General features: G+C 27.0%; 1 protein-coding gene across 1 annotated transcript in view; it reads right to left on the bottom strand.

The window, feature by feature from the left end:
* Nucleotides 1-22,572, bottom strand: part of LOC111634386 (beta-1-syntrophin-like) — a 43,612-nt gene extending 21,040 nt beyond the window's left edge. The window contains exons 1-2 of the mRNA XM_023379146.1: nt 22,085-22,572; nt 2,195-2,598 (exon numbers count right to left, since the gene is read on the bottom strand). Coding sequence (XP_023234914.1) covers nt 2,195-2,598; nt 22,085-22,529 — 849 coding nt within the window. The 5' untranslated portion in view covers nt 22,530-22,572. The remainder of the gene's footprint in view (nt 1-2,194; nt 2,599-22,084) is intronic.
* Nucleotides 22,573-26,424: the final 3,852 nt, after the last annotated feature.

The raw sequence follows: 26,424 nt of genomic DNA, 5'->3' as shown, positions 1-26,424 counted from the left end.
TGATATTAAAATTTGGAAAAGGGGATCCCTAGATCGGTAAAATAGGCGAATTTCCTTCTACAACTTCGGTTGTTGTTCGGTATACAGTTAAAGTTTTAACAAAGTTCGAGCGAATACGTAATTAGCAAAAAAAAGTTGAAATAAAGTGATTAAACAAACATTATTACGAATATCGTAAATAACAGTTCACAAATGCATATATAGAAATATTTTTTGAAGGGGGAAATGGTCTTCACAATTTGAAATCGATCGAACACACTGTGCTCGAATGCTCGTGTAAACGCGCGCCATCTATCGTAGGATAAATGTACTTCGCGGGAATGTATTAAAAAACTTTCCGAAGTTTTATGGCAATCGTACTATGCCACAAACCTTCCCCGGAGTATATTAAACAACTTCCCAAAGTTTCACAGCAATTGGATAAACAGTGTGGTAATGCATGAAGGACAGACACACACACACATACATTCATTTTTATATATATAGATTTTTTGCTTCATGCCATTATGCAACCCTAATTAAGCTGATATTTGTGAAGAACATTCAAATTAAACTTGACCAACAAAAAGATGAGAATAATACTAGTAGTAAACAAGCAAGCTAGATATAATAATATTAGCTTGCTTATCACTAGTATATATTATTTTAGTATCGAGTGTACTGGCAGTTATGAAGTATGTTGATACTTGACTGATTTAAAGCTGCAACTCTACAAAAAAAAAAAAAAAAATTAGTGGCCCACATATAGAAAAGATTGCTTATCACTGTTATAGTGTGTCTGTGACCAGAAATATCCCCAGAAGGCAGTGACAGTAGACAGAAGATATAACAATTATATGTTATTTAAAGGCAAAAGTTATTTCAATGCTTTGATACTGTAACTTGGTAACATATCTGCCTATTTTGCAACAGTTACAAGTTTAATTCCTATTAATATCAAATTTTTCCATAAAAATTTCATTATTAAATTTAAATTAAAAATTAACTTTTATAGTCTATCATTACAACATACATGAGAAGATGACATTACCTATCTCTAGTCCAAATTTTTAAATAATATTTTAATTTATAAATTTTTCTGGATTATTTAAATTCCAAAAAAATCTGATGATATTCATGGTTTGCTTAAGAACTTCACACTGAATAAGTTTGTATAGTGATATAAAAATTAAGCAATTCATATTCATATCTTTAAAATCAACAATTTAAGATAAAAACTGCAACTGATCTAAAATAAATTACAAATATGTAAGACTAAAACTTTGAATTTAGAAATAAGATTACTCATTAACATGCCAAGAATTCAAGTAAATATAAAAATATTGCTTTAATGGTAAATGGTAAAAATTTTAAATATAAAAAGTTCACTAATACCATGGGCACAAAAAAATTTTCCATAAGACAAAGCTTGGAGACAAATAATTATACCAATAAATTTCTATTTAATTATTTAATTTTTCTGTTTTTTTTTTCTCCAGAATTAGGTTATAAAATACAACATTTCATCAAAGCAACCCATGGTCAAGGGTGTAAGGTTACAATCAATGACATTTACAATTATAATTTGTGGAATTTTTTACTTGATTCCAGGGAAGCAGGTGTCCCATTTGACTCTCTGTGAATGCCCATGACTAGTACTTTCAAACTTCTTAGGTCCTCTAAAGATGGGCCTAAGAAATTCAAATTAGTGGACTTATGTTTTAAATTTTTAACTGTTTTGACTCTAGGAAAACAGTATTTTTATGTTTTAAGGTCATATTAACCCAAATTATTCAAAATACACATAAAGCCTATTAATCAGCAATAAATTAAATGATCAAATTTCTAACAATAAAAAACAAAGGATGCGTTTCCAAATTTAAGAGTTTGAATCTTTGATGATTGCTGTTTCTATCATCATCCTTTTAGGCTTTTATAATTTAATTTACAAACAAATATATATTTTTAAATTAATAAACCAAAGTATTTTAATTTATAGAAATGTGTCTGAATCTACTTTAGATATGTTGCATTGATTTTACTTAAATTTAAAAAAATAATAATAATAATAATAATTTGTATCTATATAAAATTATAAATAATTTAGATGAGATGTTTAACTTATATATTCTCTCATTAAAGATTTGTATATATTTATCACTTTTTAATAATTTTACATTTGTTTGACAATGAAATAAATCTAGTTAACATTTACCTTTTCTGCTAACCATCCCATATGTTTCAATTCTGCATTATCTAACACATCAATTAGTAAATTGCTAGCCTCCACCACAGCAGGTGCCATAAGACTGCTAATTGCAGAATGCACAGCATTGAACCAAGCTGAACACTGCACACTGTCAGTACATCGAAGCGCACACGCATGACGACGATCCGGAGAATGAATTTCAAAGGTTCTGTTTTCTGCATCTGGAGTCGTAAAGTTTCTTGCCAGATGACACAAAAGTAGGGGTACGTAACGTGTGTCTGACCGGGGAATCTTGTGCCGACCCTGAGCCGATTCCCTGGATAAAAATCCACCTTGCTGGAAATCCCAGCCAACTTCTGACAATACTGACGCTTTCCGAAAATATGGAGTCACTTCTCGTAAATACTTCACTGTAAGATAAAACGACGAGACGACTTCGATATCATGGTAGAAGGAACATGGGTGCAATAATATGTTGCGATGGCGAATGAAGTAAGTAGAGTCCCATGTGGAGGTGGGACATGCAAGGGAAAAAGGAAGACACATGCAACACACATTTAAATTTTGTTAAGCATTCAAAAGCTAGATTTCAACAGATTGTCACTTCTTTTAAATTAAAAACTTTTTATAAAATAGAATATAACAGAGTAATTTTTCAGAATTTTCTGTACAACACGTGAATTTGAAATATTTGCTGACTAAATATTGATTTTTCTTATTTTGTGAATTTGTAAATATATTCAGCTTACTTGACATCAATATCTTTCATTTGTTTTTAATCTGGGCTCAATTTAAATGTATTTACACATAACACTAGAAAAAAATATTGTTAAATATGTGCATAAAAAAATTGATAAATTGTCACTCATAAATCACAATTGGTATTGTTTTTTTCTAATGCTTACAAATATCAAATCAATTGTCAATCATTTTCACATACATTAATACTAATTTACTGAATGTATCTACTAATAAAATGAAATTATAGTAAAAAGATGCCAACTAGAGACACTTCAAAATCTGGACTTACCCTAATTAACACCAGCAAGAGACACTGAAATAATAGAGTTATAAGAACATTTATAAAACATTATAAGCTCACTTACAATGCCAAATATATCATAAGGAAGAAACTGTAACATCTTTTGGCATTAGATTTATTTGTTTGATGAGTTAAATACATGCAAGTACTTTTGACATTTCATAATTCGAAAGTACTTGCTTGTATTTACTCATCAAACAAATAAATCTAGCAGCAAAAGACCATACATTTTCTTCCTTATTAAGTACAGGTAACCCCCATATAACACAGCACTTCTATAGCACGGATTCACTCTAACACGGTTTGAGAATTGGGAACATCCCCTGTATAACATGGTGCTTTTATAGCACAGGTTCACTCTAACACGGTTCGGAAATTGTGTAAAATCCTTGTACAACATGAAATGTAATAAAGGGTGCATTCTTTTATACTTCTGCGTAACTCTGTGCGAGCATTCTAATTGTTTTTGTGGCTACTTTGAATGCTCTTTCTACAATAATCCATTTAATGGTTAAATTTTACAATTGAGACTCTTCTTTTGCCTCTAAAAGATCATTTTAGAATTATACATTCCTCCATCACGATACTATCGATAGTGCGGGAGCCACCATCTTTCTTTCACCATCGTTCCTAAATGCCTAAAAAATGCAGCGCACTCCCGTTACAGAGCGACTGCTATTAACGAATGCACCCAAAAATGTTACCAGTTGATGATGCTCACGCTGAGATCATCATATAAAATGAATAATCCTCTGGTAAAATATTTACTTAAATAATAAATAAGTAATTTACCTATGAAAAAAATGAATAATAAATCCAATTTAAATAAGGATTTAACAGCATGTTTTTTAATTTTTGGAACCTAACCCCCCCTTTTTGCACTAGTTCTTTGTTTCATATAACACGGATTCGCATAATGCGGCAATTTTTCAGAACGTAACTCCCGTGTTATATGGGGACTACCTGTACATTTACATAACACAGAAGTAAAACAAGAACAATCACAAGTAGGCAATATAGAAACATAACTATAACATTGTGGTGTTATATAATGCAAAACAACATTATTACTTTGGTTGTGATTAATCTTTTGTGTTTACTTTAGTGTTTCTTATTAGTTTGTTTAAGTTATTTACTTTATGCTGAATTTTGGGTTATTCTTATAATTAATAATTTTTAAGTCAGAATTATAAATATCAAAAAAGCATTTAAATAATGAAGTTAAAACTTATTTAAAATGAAAAATTCCAAACAAGACTGGCCATAATACATAATGAATGTCAATATATCATAGCTGGTCTTGAACCTTTCATGAGAAGCTTAAAATTCAAAAAACAAAATACATACAAATTTCAACTTTAACCAAACAAATGCTCTTAAATACTTTAAATTTAAAAGCAGATAATACATTCTACTTCCTTAAATTTCAATTTCTGTTTTTTAATAGGAAAATTATTTTTTTATATAAATACGTTTGTATTACTTTTCAATTACCAATTTATGGAACTACTAAGTAGATATTGAAATTGCTTTGAACTTCTGAAACAAATTTATTAATCATTATATTTAATTTTTATAGCCAGCCAGTCTGGCTACTTTAATAATAATATTGTACAAGCAAATTAACAGGAAATGTTCAATTATTGTGCATTTTAAAATCCTTCTAGTTCAGTAGATCAATAAACACTTTAAAGTCAAGAAAATATGATTTCTTGTATTAATAGAATCAATGATTCATCTGTCAAATATAATATAAAAATGTTCTTAATAAAGGTGTTATGTCAGAATAATTAGAATAATATTTCCATATTATTTGAATGCAGAAATTGTGTAAATAATATCAAAATTATAATAAAAAAGATTCTGTTTTTTTAATTGGCATTAAACTTTAATATTTCTTATATCTTTATAATTAAAAGTTAGTTTTTTTATATGATTTAAATTATTTTTTTATAGTAGAAAGTTTTTGTTAAATAATCATTATTATATATATATATTTTGTATATTTGAAATATTGAATTTCTTTTACTTGTAATAAAGCTTTAGATAGGTCATATTCCATTCTTAGATGTACAATGTTAGTCAAAATGATGTCATGAAGTTTGATATTTTATTTAAATTAAATACATAGTCACTGACAAAAAATACTACTAAATAATAATATATAAATATCAGTTCTAACAGTTAATATAATCCTCCAATATGGGCCCCACATGTAACCCTGTACATGTAAATACAGAAATTAAATGCATGCAACACTTCTTGCAATCTACACAACAAATTGTGTGATACATCTTTACAACTTTTGAAAGTGGCAAGTAGGAAATCCTTCACAAAGCCTCATAGAAAAAACTTGTCACAGAAATGATATAGTTAATTTAAAATAAAATATGAAAGCTGTTGACATCATTTAACTGTGTGTAATAAAAATGCAGTTTTTCTTTTTAAATAAATGAAAAACTATATTCAATTATTTACACAAATAAATAGATTATATGTACAAACCTCATACAGTGCACGTATTTGTATATTGTCTGTCATTAACCCGTGCACTTTATTTTTACATCTAATATTTAGATTTATTTGTTGAATACTTATTTATTTATCTTTTTACTGACATCTGGTGCAGTTTAACCTAATTGAGTCTTACACCGAAAAAATACTTTTAATACATTATACGTTTTTTAAAAGTGCTTTTGTTGGTTGTTTTTTGAGTTTGGGAGTAGCAATGAAAGTGGGACCATTCCATCATAAATGTATTGTAGTAATCTACAATTATGCACATGCGCACACAATTAAATTCTACATTTGATTATGTTTAGTGGGTCTCAGAATGAGGAGGATAATGGGATGGGATTGCCCCATGCATTTTAATGATGTTTTTAAGCATCATTAAAATGCATTGTCATCAGACTTAATTGTATCCTCAAAATTTCATCCTTCTATCTTAATTAGAAGTGGATGAAATTTGAGTTGCAAGATCTGATTATGCACTACAAAGCAAGTTAATAAGAGTTTAATAATAATAATAAACCAATATTTATATAAATTAAATTCATGAAATTATGATGTACATGTGAGTGTGTGTGTGTGTGTGTGTACTGTACATATAAATAATAATAATGAAACTTTCATATAAAAACATTTTATTTTGTATCTTAAGCTTTCTGGATTATTTTCTTCAAAAATTTAAAATATGTGATGATGTAAACAAAATATGTCAGTATAAAATTCTTTTATTTACATTTTTTTAATTAATGTCAAGCAAGCTGATTTTGTATTATTTACAATTTTAGTAATACAATGTGATTTGCACCATTTAAATGATTACATATTTAAGAAATTCTGACTGTAAATCCCTTTCACATTTTTCAAATAACTACATTTCAGTAGAACATTACCTCAAATTTCAGATGCAGTCCTATGTTAGAAAGAATTTTTTGAAAAAATTGGATGATAAATGAACATATATTTAGTTGGAACCCTAAATCTCGAACAACTGCATCTTGTAGCTTGCTCAGTAGCACATTATAGCTTCATGGGACCCAGGCAAATTAAGGGGCACCAATATACAGTGTTGACTTTGGACATTTTTCTTTGGGGGAATATTTTCTTAAAAATGATTAGTTTGGGGCCCCTTGTTAGTGAGGGTCCCAGGCAATTGCTCTTTTTGCTCATAGGATAATCTGCCACTGAGTTTGCCTATATAGTCTTGAAACAATACAGTAATCTGATTAGAAGTTGCTTATTAGAAAATTACATTTACCTTTCTTTACAATTTAAAGTGAGAATTTTGTCACAGAATGAGAAAACAAATAAATAAAAGTATTATTATTGTTATAAATAATATAATTATTCACAAAATACATATTTCTTTTTAAAAATATTATAAAATGAAATATGTTTTTAATAAAATCTTTATAAAATTTCATATTCACTGAATTTTTTTTTTTTTGAAAAGAAGTGGACAATTCTGTTGAATGGTTAATAAATTAATTTCATGCAAGAAATAAAATTAAAAAATAAAAATGTTAATAATAATTAGTAAATCAGTAAATGTCAGAATAAATTAAAAATTAATTATAACAACAACAAAAAACACTAAAATAAAATTAATGAAAATTAAGTTTCAGACAATATTTTAAGAAAAGTAAATCACCATCACTGACACAATAAAATCCTTCAAACATTCACATTACATGAATATTTTCACTTTGTTTCCAATTTTGACTATTTATAAGTTGCTAAATTCATTTCAATATGATTATACTACTGATACCTGAAAAAAGTCACAGTATCTTTGTGTATATTCAAATAGAATTAAATTCCTATACTGTAAACAGCAGTAAACTGTCTGCTGTCAAAAGGACAAATATACATGGCAAAAAATGAATCTAAACATTAACACCTTAAAATTAAAAATAGAACATCATATATTTTTCCAACACCTTAACTCTTCCTCTGAATAATAATTTAGTGTAACTAAGCTAATGCTGCCAAAACAAGAGAAAGAAAAAAGAAGTTTGATTTATATACTAACAGAATCCAGTACGAATTCCTGCTGTCAAGTAAATATATTTTTGTTACATCAATAAACACAGTAACATTCAACTATTTAAATATTTTCCAGATGCCATCAATTTCCATTTTAAAAATTTAAATCACTCAAACTGTTATAACAAATTGTTAAAGTCATAGAAGAAATGGTATATTATTTAATAATAATAATATTATTAATATATTTCTTCCTAAGTTGTTACAATATTCATTTGCATTTTCAATGATAGGATATTTTTCCATCTAATTTTCTAATGGCAAAAAGTACCGTAACAAATGCTTAGCGTATGAAAAATTTGATTTTATTCATTTTTTTTGCAACATTTTGCTGTTACAAACCATTATATGTTTGCTGCAATATATACTTTTTCTATATTTGTCATTCATAAACTATTTAAATTGTTTAATTAACTTATTTATAAATATATAGATATTTTATTTTTCAGCACAAGTAAGCAAAATGAAATAAGTTCTTAAATTTTGTTTACCTTAAATCTGACCAAAAATCACATATTAATAAGGAAATTCTAACATTTTATACATTAAATGCAGATTTTTATCAAATATGGCAAAGTATTTTTTATGATCTGTGAAATTAATATGTTAAAATATTTTAAAGCCTGACAATATTTCACTACTAGTCATAAGATGATAGGAAATGAAATATCTCTTATATAAAACTAGTGGATAACCTGCAGTAACTGCAAGATAATGCATTGAATAGGAAAAAGTTAATTTAGAATTATAAACAGAATTTAATGTCTATTAAAAGTCACTTGTAGTCTGGACTACATAAAATATATTTATGCTCTCAATACCAACTACAAAATTACTTTGTTTACCATATTTAAGATGGCAAATACAATAGAACCAAAGTCCTTTTGGCAAAGTTTTATTGGCTCACAATTCAGTGAATTTAAACTGAATTATGGAAAAATTTCACAAAATGTTTCTTATTGATTCCCTATACAAAATGAAATCTGGCTCAACTTTTTTGGCACTCAAACAGGAGGTTAAGGAGACCATTAGTAAGTCCGATAATTTTCAATTATAGTATGATATAAAATTTAAGTAATAATAAGCTTAAAAGGAGTCATTTTTTTTAAGAGTAAAATTTTAAATCCAACCACACTCAACTTTTTTGGCACTCAAACAGGAGGTTAAGGAGACCATTAGTAAGTCCGATAATTTTCAATTATACTAGGATATAAAATTTAAGTAATAATAAAAATTTAGGAGTAATTTTATTGAATTAGGATAAAGTTATTTAATATTGGTGCTGGAAGTAGTACATAAAAACATCTGTGTGTTTGTAAATTTGACTGGGAAAGAGAAGAGAAAAGTAACAATGGTTGAAATGGATGCATTGAGAAATCGTGCAGAATCTCAAAAAGAGAAACAATAACTAATGAGAGGATCAAAGACCTAATGGGATTGAAGGAGATAGTTTTGGAAAAAATAAAGAGAAAACAACTTATTTGGTTTGGGCATGTGAAAAGTATGAGTGATGAGAGACTCCCGAAAATGTCAATGGAATACATTCTACAAAGAAAGAAAAAGAGAGGAAGACCCAGGCGAACTTGGTATGATGGAGTAAAAACAACATGTAGTGAAAATGGGATCAGAGAGGAATGGTGTACAGATAGAGAAAAATGGGGTAGGTTCCTGGAAGTCAGAAGGCNACTGCTGTTCAAAACTTTTTATAAGCCTTCTAGGTAACAAATATCTTAAAATAATCACTTGTAATCCAAATTAGAGACTAGTGGCATTCCTTAAACTTAATTCTACCATTAATAAATAAATTAGGAGATTTTTCCTATCATCATTAAAACATAATTGAAAATTTTTTTCACGCCCTTTACAAGACAAACAGTTAAAATCTGTTATAATACTGTAATTTGTATTTACTACAATCATTGACTATAAAGACATTTTGTAAAGAGCAAGTTGGAGGCAAACAAGCATCATTTCTCGATTTCTCAAACGATACTGTTTGATTTGTTTTGGAAAGTTCTAACCCAAACTCTATTGATTAACTCTATTGACTCTTTATCAATCTTTCCTTATCATTTCACGGTAAATTACTCCATGCTTTCTTACTCTGATTTTAATCAATAATTTTCTTTTATCAAGAAATTAACGCTATATATAAACCTATTGCGCAAACATTAAAATAAGTAAATACAGTTTCATTTGTAAATTTATCAAATCAAAAATATCTGGTAATAAAAAGAAATAAATTTATTTCAAATTTTATTGTTATTATTAAGATAACTTCTAGATATTTTTCCAAATAAATCAAATACAAAATTTTAAGATCTTTATCATGAAATTATTCATTTATAAATATTGATTCAGAATACTATTTTTATTATTGATAACAGAAGAACAGTTTTCTGTAAATTGAAATTAACTGAAGAAACAAAGACAAAGTACTAATAATGTTAAAGAATGAAACATTAAAAGCAATACTCTTAATAAAAGATAATTTGTAATCATTCAACTAAAATCATATTTACATTTTCCTTTAAATTGCTATTAAAAATATTTAAATTCTATCATTTTCTATTCATTTTTTCATTTAAGAATTACATTAAAATGTTTATTTTCCTAGTATCACTTCTTCTTTGGTTAAGTTTTTCATGTATTAATTCACTACACTTGATTCAATAGTGATTTTATTTCTAGACTTATTACACTGGGGACAGGATTCTTTTTAATATTCTTTTACATTATTAGCTTTTATTTCCCCAATACTGTATATATTTCAGGCCTACTCCCCTCTTCAGTTGAAGTCACAATTATAGAATTTCAATTGTTGAGAGGTAAACAATAATTCTAAGCTTCTTATTTTTCTAATCTTAACCATTACAGAATTACAACTCATCATGCATTGCAAATTCTATTTCTTTTATATACATCAATACAGAATGAAGGCTTTAAAGTATGTCTTTCCTAAAATTTATGAAAAAAAAAATACATATATTGTTTAGAATATTTTAAATTTTACTAGTTAATAATAAAATACGAACAGATATTTTATTATTAAGTAGTAAAATTTTTTAAAAATTCAATCGATAATAAGTAAGAGAGTTGTAATTAAGAACAGATTACACTTATATCTACTTCTTGTGCAGAATATATATTCAATAGGAACAGTTTTTGTAGTAAATTTAACTTTTAAAAAACTGCATCTTGAATATTATATTGGTATTTTAATCATTTATGCAAATAAATTTCTGCTTACACTAACTTTTTTTTTTTATTCAACAGCTGAGAACTTCTTTAACAATATTTTACTACCCTTTAATTTAAATTAAATTAAAAATTTATCTTTTATTCTTTAACTTCTTATTTAATAAAATCATTTTATATATATTTATATTTTAGATAAGCGGTTATATAAGATAAAACAACATAGCAGATGAATGTAGTTTCCTTAGTTTATTTTCTTGAATAACTTTCGGCAGATGTTTCTACACATTGCAATTTTATATTTTATTTTTTTTGAAAAATAAATTTACACATTTCTATGTATGTAAGTGATCCAGAAAATTAGATCTATAACTATTACACACATTCAAATTAAAAAAAAAAATCATATAGATATACAACAGACAACTCTATAAAAACTCATTTCATATATGTAATTCTATAGAATCTAAATTAAAATATTACATTTCAAAGCACATAACTGTGAAGAGAATTTTCACCATAAAACACAATCCTAATTTCTGCTGACCCTATTTTCATCAAATCATCAATAAATATAGTTCAGTGACATTTATTACTTAAATCTATTCAAGCAAAACTTTTTTTATATTTTAATTTATAAAAAGAATTCTAATTAAATCTATATATATTTAAAAAGACAAAACATAATAGTGGAGGCTGCAATGCGGCCAATTTTGGCAGGATGCCATTTTTTGGAGAAAATACACGTGTTTGCCCTTGGCACTTTTCCAACTTACATCCATCTGGTTGGATCAGTTAAAAGCTCTTAATTCAACCGAACTATATTTACAGTTTGTAAATCGAACACGACTGGCCACAAACTACATCGTTTTTTCTTTTTAATTTCTATTCCTTTAAATTCATTTTCTATACTCAGGATATCAATTAGATTTTTTTTGAGGGAAGGGTCATCCCACGTTTGGCCTGTTAATTTGTTAAACATCTGACTAAACACTGTATTTATAACCGTGTCTACAGTAAACATGAGTAGTATCTGTCAACACAAAGATAAAATATACACAGTATATCCTATACAGGATTATTATATTTGGAAGGAGCCGTTTTTAATATAAATTTCTACTTAACCAGCAAAGTAAATAGTGGCTCATAAAGTTTATCAAATTCTAAGTTTATGCGTTATAATAATTAAAAATAAATTATAAATAATACTTAAACATTCAGCTATTTAACTTTGGACGATAAACATCTGTTATGGGTGTTTTACTATCATTCGATTACGTGATAATAGCGAACGATCTATTTACAGTAGATAAAATAATATACATGTTTAGTACGATAAAAATTTATTTCTGAATCTGCAAAGCAAAATTTCCGATTTAAAAAGAAATTTTATAGAACACGTACACCCAAAGGAATGAAGTCCAGTAGGGTGCAACGAATGTAGAGTACAGTGAATCTGTCACCTGTCAACGTTCTGCTTCTTATCTAGACAAAGTTTTTAACATTTTTTAGGTAAAGTACGGGAACAAATGCATTTTTTTACTTCTCAAAGTAACACGATACACTTGTAGTTAACTTTGCAAGTGTATACAATATCTGTAAAAGACTGAACTTATTTTTAGGGAGGGGGAAGTAACCAAAAACTGATACCTAGAATATTTAAATGCTTTTTTTAACACATTATATTAATTTATAGAATGTTCCAGTGATATCTCTAAACACATTAACAGAATTCACAATTATTAACCTTTATCACAGAAAATAAATGATACATTAAAAGTTTTGATCATTTTAAGAGTATGATTTATGTTTCCTTCGTCAACTTACTTCATACAGAAACTCGTTATTATATATATATATATATAAAAAAAAAAAAAAAAAAAAAAAAATTTAAAAATTTAAACTATCGCTCTCTTTTTTTTTTTTAAATACGACTTTTGGATCAGTCAATAACTCTACAGACAGATTTATTTTCCCCGGATTTTTTGTAAAAAGGCGTGAAGAATGTCAGGTGTGAATTACTTCGGTATTTTTATTAATTCCTTCTCAAATCCATTAACGTTCAGAATATTAACATGAAAATTTAGAAAAGCGCAATAAAATATTACAAATATAAAAAGATTTTCGCGGTATTAGAAGCAAAAACAAAAAAAAAAAAAAAATTCAGTTTAAACACTAAACAAACGTGTATTTTGTGAAATTCGGGTTTTTATTATTTTCGTATATACTAGAGTTTATTATAATATAACTTTCTGTATGTAAAAAAGCAATATATGTAGCCAAATTATGCTATTTCCTTCAACGATAGGAGCGGAGAATGTTACTCCTAAAGCGCCTCTCGTACAGAAAATTGAAATTCTGTCTAAGCACCCTCCTATATAGGGACGTTTCACCTTGAAATCACTGCACAACCGCTTTCGCTTTTAGATTTATTGTAGGGATTAAGTCAAAAATCCCCGTTTCTACTTCCGATCGTAAAGTTTTCTGATCGTAAACTACATGCAGAATTTCGCTATAAACCAACCGAAGCTTGTAAATACGTACAGTATATCGTGTTACACCTTTTCTCTTAAATCTCCTCACCTAAAAAAAAATCAAAACTTTGTACTTCCCTATAAACTTAACGTGTAATCGTGCGGCAGAGTATTACCGGGAGGCAAAATTCCCTCATCGATGACGTAACAAACACGAAGAGGATTTAAGGAAAAAAAAGAAAAAAAAAAACAGGTTCTGATGAGAACCGTAATCTTCATGAAATATTCATACCTTATATGGCAAAGGGAAGAAAATGTTACTTCATCATGTATTAAGATTATCCAATAATAAATTGTAGATATTTAATTTAAAAAAAAAAAATGCTTTTATTCTTAAGTTCAATTAGTGAACAATAGGCAACTTGACCAAAAGTTAATAGACAATAACATTATGAAGTATACACCATACTGAGTGACCTTCTGGTAAAATTATCTTCATATTTAACTTCTAATGTTTAGAAAATGATATTATAATGAATGAGGTCCATAATTTTTCTAACTTATTATTTGTAAAACTTATTGTGGTTATGATGTAATTAAGAATGTAATAAAGCACTCTCTTAAGAAGTTCTAGCAGAATCCTATACAAAAACTATTTTCTTCACTAAAAGAATATATAAATATTAGCTCTTTTGACTTTTAAAAACATGTAGAAATTAAATATATAGTGTTTCTTCTGAAAAAAATTAATGTAGAAATGTTTTCATTTTCTTATATTCTTTAAAGATTACTACTTAAAAAATCTAAGAATATATAATCTTAAGATGAAATTAAAATATCAAAAAAAAACATGAAAATTTAATTTTCTTTTATTTTTTTAAGCATATAAAGGAAAGTTAATCAAAATAACAGAATCAGTTCAAGATATATTTATCATTCTTTCTATTTCTCATGAGTCTCCAGTGACACGAACAGAAGGCAGTCCAGAAGACATTCACTTGAAAAATAAAAAGAAAAAATAATAATAATAAAAAGATGTGTACTCTTCCATTACAGTGAAGATATGATTTAAGCTACTCTCTTCTATTTTTTCATAGTTAAAAGTGGAATTTTCTCATTAAAGAAAAATCATATTTCAAAAGCAGATTCATTAAAAATCATATTTTTTTTTTATTGTTATTATTTTTATCTAAATTGTATATGCAAATAAATTTAAATTACAAAATCAATTTCTATTCTGCATGATTTAAAATTTTATGATGATAAATACAGTTTTCTTTTTTTCCTTTTTGTAAAGAGAAATCAGACATTCAAAGTATTTAACCTATTCATTTTGCATAATCAAAATAAAATATGAAGCACGCGGAACAGATAATAATTCCTTTATTCTGTAATTTTTTAATAAAATTTTTCATAAATTTAACCAAAATATATTAATTTTAGTTACTGTTTTATTATAAAATTAAATATTTAATGTATTTTCTCAAAGTTTGATAACATTAATATCAATAAGGATAGATTAAATGACAAATGAAAATACACAGAAAGTCTTTATTTTAAATTTTATTTTTCCAGATAGTTTTATATATATAAAACACTTTTTATTGGCAAAGTAAATGATTGCAGATTTGGACAGTCAAACATCAATTTGTAGGTTTTAATACAATGCAGTCTGCTGTCACAATGCCATACCGTAAAATTAAAATCAATATTTACGGCAGATGAAGCACGAAGACAGTGAATAGGAAATGATTGAAACTTTTGACAAAATGATTTTCTGTTATTCATGTTTTAGAATAAATCTCTGAAAAATATTTAAGTTGATAAATAAATTAAAATAGAAATTTCTTTTAAACATTCTTTCTTCTTAAATGGCCAGTATCTTGTCTCTGATAACCAGATGTCAAGTAAAACACTTATATTAATTTTTCGAAAATACTTAGTTTCGGTTAAATAATTTCACATGAAATAGGAGCCATAAAAAAACATTAGTTGATATAATTATATAAATTATAACTTTTTTATAATTTTAGTACAAAAAAATTAAAGAAAAAAAATTTTTTTAAATTAATATATGAAATTTTAATCTGAAATCAATTAGAGTACTTTAAAAAACATATTTTTAGCAATTAAAAAAATATATTTTATAAAGTCATAATAGAATTTTGGCATAAGAATCAGACAGTTAAGTTTGATAAATTTTTTAAGTTTACAATATGTTATATATTAGTTTTATATTACTATTTAATAAATTTATAAAGTAATATATATAATGATAAAAATGTGAAGAAAATAATACTATTACTTTAAATGTAAGATATGCCACGACTTTTAAAAAGAGATTTTCAGAAAAAAGAAAATGATAATTATGAGTAAAGATAGTTTAAAATAAAGAAACACTATAAAATTTTCATTACACAACGTTTTGAAGAGATTTAAGATATATCCAAACTTTAAGTTTTGGAAAAAGAAAAAAAAAATTCTTAAATTTAAAGTAAGGCAGAAGCACATGATGAATTCAACTTGGACACCATCAAACAAGATGATGGATTAACTCTCAAAGTTTTAAGGGAAGCTGTAAGAAATTACAAGAAATGGAAAGAGCTTGTAAAGTCTGTGAAAGTCAGACATGACTGAACAGTTAGAGACAAAATATTTAAAATTTATAAGTTTATCTTAAGGTCTTCAGTTATATAAATAATGTTAGAAAGCATTTAAAAGATTTTATTAAAAATTATATACATTTTTTTAATGAATTTTATTGAATTACTGTTATAAATAACAACATTCTCTCTAGCAATTTTTATAGATAATTCTATCAGCTTTAAAGAAACAGTATGCAAACCTTCTGGATAAAAAATAAACATTTAAAAGAACTTTTTCTTAATAGTGAAAGATTTTGTTATAATTTATACATAAACAGTGAAAAAAAAATCAATAACTTCAAATTATTCTGCATTAAATTTTTTTAATCTAATTTTTATTTCAAGAAATTTAATCAAAAGTAAAAATTATTTTATTACATAAACTATTATCATTTTTATTTAATTCTTATTAAAAATCTCTTAGACAGCTGACACAAATTAATTTATATTGTAATATGTAAATTCAACATATTAGTAGTTGTAACAGCTGAGAAATATAATTGAAAGAGTATGTTTCAGTGCATTTCTGAATATCATATAGCATGAACAGAAATCTGTTCATGTTCCACAATTCTCACTATTCAACATTAATTACAAATGATGAAATTCAAGCTTTTGTATTCTATCTTATTACAAGTAGCAATTCACTTATAAACATATTTATTGATCCGTTTACTTCCGTCAATATCAAACCATTATTATTTATCATTTTGAAAATGATTTAGTTACTCAATTTTACCACTTAATTCATGATTACCATATAAACTTTTAAGAAAACATATTAATAAGGATCATTTTAATTATATATTGACAAAAAATCTAATGCTAATTTAATTATCAACATGATTTTTCTAGCAATGGTGGTGGAACAGTAAGAATCTCTAGCATTAATAAATATATCAGTCTAAAATGAAAACATTCAAATATTTTTACACAGTGGCATATCTAAGATTTTACTCTGGGGAGTGACCTGAGGGATAATGTAAAAAGTATAATCAGAATGAAGAAAAATTAAGTGTATTATAAAACCTGTGGGGAGATCCAACACCCATATCACCCATCTAAGTATGCGACTGTTCTTACATTCCATAGAAACTAAGATTTTTAGAAGGGATCATCTATCATGTCTGCTTTTAAAGATAAGCATCTCTTTATAAGTTACAACTATTAAAAATTACAAAAAAATATTATCTCTATTACTGTATATCTTTAGGATATTATACTTTAATAGTCATAACATTAATATCAATAAGGATAGATTAAATGACAAATGAAAATACACAGAAAGTCTTTATTTTAAATTTTATTTTTCCAGATAGTTTTATATATATAAAACACTTTTTATTGGCAAAGTAAATGATTGCAGATTTGGACAGTCAAACATCAATTTGTAGGTTTTAATACAATGCAGTCTGCTGTCACAATGCCATACCGTAAAATTAAAATCAATATTTACGGCAGATGAAGCACGAAGACAGTGAATAGGAAATGATTGAAACTTTTGACAAAATGATTTTCTGTTATTCATGTTTTAGAATAAATCTCTGGAAAATATTTAAGTTGATAAAGAAATTAAAATAGAAATTTCTTTTAAACATTCTTTCTTCTTAAATGGCCAGTATCTTGTCTCTGATAACCAGATGTCAAGTAAAACACTTATATTAATTTTTCGAAAATACTTAGTTTCGGTTAAATAATTTCACATGAAATAGGAGCCATAAAAAAACATTAGTTGATATAATTATATAAATTATAACTTTTTTATAATTTTAGTACAAAAAAATTAAAGAAAAAAAATTTTTTTAAATTAATATATGAAATTTTAATCTGAAATCAATTAGAGTACTTTAAAAAACATATTTTTAGCAATTAAAAAAATATATTTTATAAAGTCATAATAGAATTTTGGCATAAGAATCAGACAGTTAAGTTTGATAAATTTTTTAAGTTTACAATATGTTATATATTAGTTTTATATTACTATTTAATAAATTTATAAAGTAATATATATAATGATAAAAATGTGAAGAAAATAATACTATTACTTTAAATGTAAGATATGCCACGACTTTTAAAAAGAGATTTTCAGAAAAAAGAAAATGATAATTATGAGTAAAGATAGTTTAAAATAAAGAAACACTATAAAATTTTCATTACACAACGTTTTGAAGAGATTTAAGATATATCCAAACTTTAAGTTTTGGAAAAAGAAAAAAAAAATTCTTAAATTTAAAGTAAGGCAGAAGCACATGATGAATTCAACTTGGACACCATCAAACAAGATGATGGATTAACTCTCAAAGTTTTAAGGGAAGCTGTAAGAAATTACAAGAAATGGAAAGAGCTTGTAAAGTCTGTGAAAGTCAGACATGACTGAACAGTTAGAGACAAAATATTTAAAATTTATAAGTTTATCTTAAGGTCTTCAGTTATATAAATAATGTTAGAAAGCATTTAAAAGATTTTATTAAAAATTATATACATTTTTTTAATGAATTTTATTGAATTACTGTTATAAATAACAACATTCTCTCTAGCAATTTTTATAGATAATTCTATCAGCTTTAAAGAAACAGTATGCAAACCTTCTGGATAAAAAATAAACATTTAAAAGAACTTTTTCTTAATAGTGAAAGATTTTGTTATAATTTATACATAAACAGTGAAAAAAAAATCAATAACTTCAAATTATTCTGCATTAAATTTTTTTAATCTAATTTTTATTTCAAGAAATTTAATCAAAAGTAAAAATTATTTTATTACATAAACTATTATCATTTTTATTTAATTCTTATTAAAAATCTCTTAGACAGCTGACACAAATTAATTTATATTGTAATATGTAAATTCAACATATTAGTAGTTGTAACAGCTGAGAAATATAATTGAAAGAGTATGTTTCAGTGCATTTCTGAANCTTCTGAATATTTTATATTAATATTATATATAATATCTGAATATGTTGTTCCTTGTATATTAATATGTATTTAATCAATCATAAAAATAAATGTTAAATGATAAAAGTAATCGAATAATGATTTTAAAAGCTTGATATAATAAAAATCCTAAAATGTAACATATATTTTTTATTTAATATAATTAAATAATAACTATTTTAAAAATATTTTAATCATTAAATTATTTTAAAAAATGCATAAGACTTTGAGTTAACTGTATACAAGTTCAAATTGTAATATTAACAGTACTCATCAGGAAAGCTCGTCAAATACCTAACATTGCACTCATTTAATCTGATATTGCATTTTGTTAATTAGCTAATTTTTTATTTTTCTGCTATTTTTACAGATGAGCTGGCCCCTAACCTTTTCCTATGAATATAGTATCTCAGCCAATTAACTAAAATGACATGTTTAGCAGATATACAGCTCCATATATTCAATATGGCAAGAATACTAATTGATACTGCATTAGCCAATAAAGTGTTGCTAGAGAAGATTACGAGAGAGGATTATGTAGGGATAAGCTTAATTTACATCGTGCATGTCTTTATTATATACAAATGAATTAAAAGTCGGATATCATATCAGGAAAAGAGGGTGTGCTGAGAATAAAGAAAAGATTTGCACTTTACAAATCCATTGCCAATTATTCTACCCAGATGTCCAACTGATCTTCTGTACAATTCTTCCAGAAAAGAACTGCACAGTATTCATGCAAAAATGGCAAAAATGCTAATGTTTATCAGTACAAAGCTTTAAAACTTACTCAAGCTATTTTCAACTATCCATCTTTCTTCACATATCAAATAGTGAATTCTCTACTTATTAATTAATTAATCGTTATGAATAATAATATATTATACTGGTAGATTCATAACATTTCTTTCTAAGATTATATTTCCTACAGCATTGAAAATATCCTAAATGCTAAATTTTTTTGAGATCTATACAAAGTAAGTCATCAAAATATTGAAACTTGTAAACAGTTAATTCAAACTATAAAATTATATTAACACAATTAATTTATGAATAGAAGAATTCATATTTTTAACAAGATTTATTCTACACAATCAATTTTATAAATCAAGTAAGGAGATTGTGCATAGTCAAACTATGTAGTCAAACCAGTAAAAAGTCTTTTATAGGTTTTTAATAGGGAGAGCAATTCCTTTTAAAATATAATTAAAATAGTAATGATTCAAGAATTACAAAATTTATTACAGTAGTTGTAATTAAAATGCCAATAAAATTACTATACATGTTTTTGTAATTTCTGATAGGGAAAAATTTAACTAAAAATATATAAATTAACGATATTTATTTCAATATAATTGCATAACTGGCAATACCAATACTTGGCAGTGGTAGCTATTTAGTAATTCCATCATTATCAAGCAGTAATTAAATACAAGTTTGATGTTATGACTATTAAACAGATATATTGAATGTTTTAAAATAAATGACTAAAAGAAGAAATGATAATTTTAATAATTTTTTTTCCTATATTTATACACTGCTTTAATATTTTGACATACAATAAGCATCATAGAATTAATTTTTTGTTATGAATTTATACACACTTTATCTATATAATACAAATGTTTTTTTAATAGTGTGAGGTGAATAAAATAATGTTTATTTTTTGAAATATTCTGAAACTTTGATTCTAATTATTCTTAGTTTTGAAAAAAATTAGAAAATTAGATTAAAAATTTTCTCATAATTAGCATTAATCTTAGGTGCATAATAATAATATATATGAGATGAAAAATAATTTTTATATCTTATTTCATTTTTTTTATGTTATATGATTATCTTAAGTTTCAGATATAATCTAAAATTACAGCTTTCATTTCATACAATCCAAAAGTCTATATAATTATTGAATTTAATCATAAAATGCAGCTGATAAAAGACTTCAGTAATCACTTAATTAATAATCTTGATAATAGATATAATTAATGTCATATTTTCTTTAGAAAGATATTATCATCATCTCTACAAAGCAATTATATACTTCCTTCGGAATTACTAATTATTATAAATGTATATGTGTCTATTCATTTATATTATCGTATTTATAGCACGTAATAAGAAAATATTTTTATCGTTATTCAATTAAATCTTATTTATAAGATAAACAATGTACTGTACCACTATGCAAATACTGATTATTTTATGAGTAAAATGATGGGATCATATAAATAAAAAACATCTGAATTTATCTGTTTAATTCCTAATAATATAAGTATCTGCAATTATTTTATAATTTTTTTATTATGAATATTTGTTATTTTATTCAATAATAAAAAGATATGAAAAGGAGATAAGTTATTTTTAATATCTGTGTATCAATACTTTCAAAATGAAAAGTTAATAACATCAATACATTTATAAAACATAACTGTATAGGTATTGAAATATTTAAAAGTAATTATCTCCATATAATTTTTTGATTTAGAGTAATTAAAACTGGAATGAAAATTACATAGATGTCTATTTATAAAGAGTTTTTTAATTCGAAAAAATAAAGTTTCTTCAATTCAATATTGGAATTATAATCCATGAAAATAAGAATTCGATAATCAAGCTGCTATATTTCTATAAGAGAAAAAAACAATTACACTTCATTATTCTTATACACTCGACAGTTATAATACCGTTTACAAAGTAAATCTCAAATTCTCTTCCCTCGCTTAAGGAATAAAGATTTGTCTGTATTATAACAATGCAAATATGATTTACTACTGTTATATTGCTACTTTGTAGCACCAGTCCGAAACATCAGATATAGGAACAAATATTTGTACAAGATCAATGGTGTTGTAAGTGTAAATAAATCTTAACAACCGTTCCATAACTTTTTATCATCTTGTAAATAACAAAACCCGTATATTATTTATTGAAACAGATTTTGTTTATAGTTATAAAACAAGAACCAAATCAATAGATAATTAAGATTTAGTTGAAAATTTCATGCAGAAGTTTTATCAGTGGTTTAACGTATTATAAAGTATCCTCACCTTCTAAATCTACGATCTTACCGGCCCTTTTAAGGGCCCTGACGGCTTCGTCGTGTGTTGCTTCTCTCAGGTCCTCTCCATTGACTGACAGGATAGCATCACCCACATACAACTGCTCGGTTTGATCGGCTGCCATACCCTTGAATATCTTACTGATGAGGATGGGCATCTTGTTTTCTTTTCCGCCTTTGATACTGATTCCCAAACCGTTGTTGTCTTGCTTCACAACACGGACCACACGTTTCTGGTTTGTAATACTCTCCGGAATATCCGGAGGTTCCGTATCCGATAAGCCGTTACTCGGACCGTTTGTCGACGAAGCGTCGTAGCTTTCGTCTAAATTAATGCATAGACAGTCTTCCTCTAAGGTAACCAACACTTTGTACCATTGCTGCCGCGTAAACACTTCTAGCATTCCCGTTCGCGAGAAACCGGGAACCGCCATTGCGATCTCTACTCTAAAGCAGCACTCAAATCACGTGACTACTTCGAGTAATCAGTGCTACTACTTACCTCGTGTGATTTTTCTGTCTCGTCGATTAACTTAAATGTATTTCGGAATTATTAATTTATTATTTACTTTTGGTACGTATTTTGTATAAATATAATTATAGCGGTATTATTGCGAGAGATTTTGATATTTGGCAACACTTGAAAAATTTGACATATTGGATGGTGGATGTCAGTGCAACGTGTTTATCGCCGGCTGATTTGTTTATTTTTATTATTCGTGAAATTGGCTTGCGAAGTAAACATTTGTACTTTGTATTGGCCTGTAAGATGACGCAAATGAGAAATTATTCGATTATTTAGGATGAATAGAAAGGTTGTAGTGTGCTTATAGGTCGATGATCGGTTCAATATCGTGCATAGTGGCTAGCTGTAATGAAGTGTCAATACGTTGGTTTTTAGTAAATATGTTAGAAATTTGTACGTGTCGAAATTTTAAATTAATATTTTGAAGTCAAATGGCAGTAAAGTGAAATATTCCTTTTAAATATGTGTAAGAAATGATGTGGTTTGTATTGAAATCTGTATGAAATTGTTTCCTGAGCAAAGAGTATAAATGCTTTGATTTTGAGTTATCTAATTTATATTTGCTTTCACAATGTCCCCTCCAAAGCAAACTGTTTACTTTGGAGGGGAAAGCATTGTGAAAGCAAAAATAAATTCTTAATTTTGCCTTATCTTTGGAACTAAAAATATCTTTTGGAAACTTCTAATCGTTAGCATTGAAGTACCAGAACACAAAAATTTTGAATGAGAGACAGTGTAAGTTACAACCAAACAAAAAATACCTTGATGTCTCCTGATTATTAGAAGCATTTTATTTTACAGATAGCAAAATAGGAAGGAAGATATGATTACAAAAGAGTTTTGTATTAAACTATAACATCAATAAATGTAATTAACACAATAAAAGTGCAATGCTTGCATAAACTTTTAAAGAAATAAGTGGAAATTAGAAAGACACTTCTGATATTGACAAAAAATACCAGTGAAAAAACCAAAAAAAGGAGCATTTCTACTTATTTAAATATTGGATATAATCTGTTGTGTCATTTTGTTACTTGTCAAAACAAATCAATTAGTTTATTCTACTTGTGGAGTCTGACTCTTTCATTGCCAAAATATAAGAGAAATGCAAATTTGAATCTCCCACTTACTGGTGTGCTTCTGGCAGTGCCACCTTGTGGCAAGAAAAAGGAATGTTGGCATCAGTCACTATATAGTGAAAGACAAATGACACAATTTAGCAGTGATGATGATAAAACACCAAAATTGTGTGCAATTATAATCACATAGTTTAGATTAAAATATATGTACATAACTGAATTTTCATTATAATTACTAGCTTCTGGGAAATAATATATAGAGTTACATAATCGTATTGGTTGTAGTGTCTTTTTATTGTGGTTCTGATTTATGGTTGCAGATGGTGGGTTGGATCTGTGATGCAGATGAGGAGTATATCATGATGAGTAGGGCACATGCAAGTTTTCATCTATCAATCGCAACAGTAAACTAGTTTGTGGCATGTAACTTTGATGTCAATGGTTAGAGTTTTGCTGCTACTTTTCAGCACCTAAAGGACTAGAATAAGATTGATGCAGTGGCAGTCTGTTGGCATCAATGCTTAAAAATACACGACTATTCATTTAGATCTCAATGAACAAATGTTTTGCCAGCAAAGAGCTGTTGCTGCTGTTGGTCTCAGCTTTTCTGTGTTATTTCTGACTTGATCAATAAAGGAGTCACCTGGAGTTGTTGGAGTATTAGGGCTAATAATGTCTGAAGGCAGTCTTAAATGTTTGTGCCTTATACTAGTTTTAGTGAAGTTGTACCAACATTGACTTTGACAGCTGATCAAGAGTCAGTAGGTAGAGCAGGTAGCAGTGCATCAGTTCATTTGGTAGATTTGTGTATCATCAACAATGTTTTCAAGTGTCTGTGCATGCATTATACTAAACCATTTAAGCAGGGATAAGAGTGGATTTTTTTGCAATTTGTTGCAATAAGTTTATTCATGGAAGAGGTTAGACACAAATTGATGTCCTTGGTCAGCTCAGCAGAGATGGTGACTGGACAACCAAATCAGTTCTGCAAAGAAGGCTCTTAGCAGACATGTTTGAGATTGGGATTACTTCTGGCCATCTAAGTAAACCAATTGATCACTGTGAGGCAGCTGTATTTTCCTTCAGATCATGGAAGAATAATAATCAGATTCACATATACTGTACAGTACATGAGAAAATTGTGCATTAGGGAGTCCAAATGTTACTATAAGTGTGTTGTTGCTGGATTTTTGATCATTGGCAGGGAATGCAATTTAGTACTCACTTGCAAATATCTTTCTTCATGCTGGGCTAGATGTAACAGGTTGATACAAGTTTTGTTGTTGCTCTTGGATGTTCAAACCTATTTAAGTGGTGAAAATGGTTCTTCAAATACCTCTGATACACCAATAATCAGTGTCATAAATAGCTTTTAATGTGCCTGTGCAAGGTTTTACTTGATCCCACTTTTTGGAAAAAATAAATACAATAGAAATGATAAATTGATTTTTAACTTTAACCAAATATATTATGAAATCAGCCTTCACAAAGGCAGAATTTAAAAATAAAAATATAATACTGATCATTATTTGATACTGCATTTCAGGGCCCCCTTTATCCTGTGTACCAATTGCACCTGCCTAGTTAGAGTACTGCAAATAGTTAAGGTGATCCCATTTGGTTCATAAATATTATTCATTGATAACAATATCTCATAACATTATGAACAAATTGTTTAATGAAAATGCCAATCAGTTTTTAAATGTAACGAGCAATTATTTTATCATGACATCACCACAATGCCAGGCTGCAATTTTTAATTTATTTAATTTAAAATATATGCTCTCCACCTTCAAATTAGCAGTGTCTTGCCTCTGTACATCATATGTTTTCTTTAGCAATCACGTTGTGCCAGTCATCTATCTACTTTCAGGGGAAATTTTTTAATTGAAATAACGTGACTTCCAGTTTGCATCAGAAGTTTCACATATAGTTAATTGGGGTCTCCTGCCCTTATTTTTCATATCTGGTCTTGTCTTTCATCTATTTAACTCCATTCTCAAGATTAAGGAAAGACAGACAAATGGACAACAGTGAAAATGTATTGATCTACAATTTTTTAAAATTGCGGCCCAACAATGGAATATTTAGCCAAAGATTTATTTAACTATTTACCTGGAAACATTCAAGCATCCATTCAAACTGCATTAATCACAGATTTCTTTATTGATTACTTTTATTATTATACTCTTTGGCCTATTGATAGATAGCCTAGTCCAGGGATGGCGAACCTTTTTGTGTTCACGTGCCATATTATAAGCATACTTAGCTTTAAAGATGTTTATGAGTGCCAAAGTTTCAGACTTTGAATAACGATATTTAAAGAATTTAAACAAATACGCTTTAATTAGAATAAATGTAAAAAAGCTGATTGAAAAAAGGATGATCAGGTGATAAACTGAAAAGATGATTGAAAAAGACAGAAATCATATGATACATTATGTGCCAGATGATTTCTCCTTGCGTGCCACTTTGGGCATGCATGCCATAGGTTTGCCACCCCTGGCCTAGTTAATAAAGTTTTAAAAAATTTAGTTTTAAAAAATAATAAACAATATAAAGAAAAGTTATATATAATCAGTAGATGTATCTATGATATATCACAGATCAGATCAGTTAATGGAGAAGGTTATAGGATGAGTTCTGTGCATTCTTTAACAGCTGTTGCAGTTCTGGGTCAATTGTTTGTGCCATAGCAAACTCACTAAAGACAGAAATCATATG

This window comes from Centruroides sculpturatus, unplaced genomic scaffold, assembly GCF_000671375.1.
Source record: "Centruroides sculpturatus isolate CEXI.00-Female unplaced genomic scaffold, Cexi_2.0 scaffold644, whole genome shotgun sequence".
Lineage (NCBI taxonomy): Eukaryota > Metazoa > Arthropoda > Arachnida > Scorpiones > Buthidae > Centruroides > Centruroides sculpturatus.
Note: the sequence above shows the minus strand (reverse complement) of the source record. Positions and strands in the feature narration are given on the sequence as shown.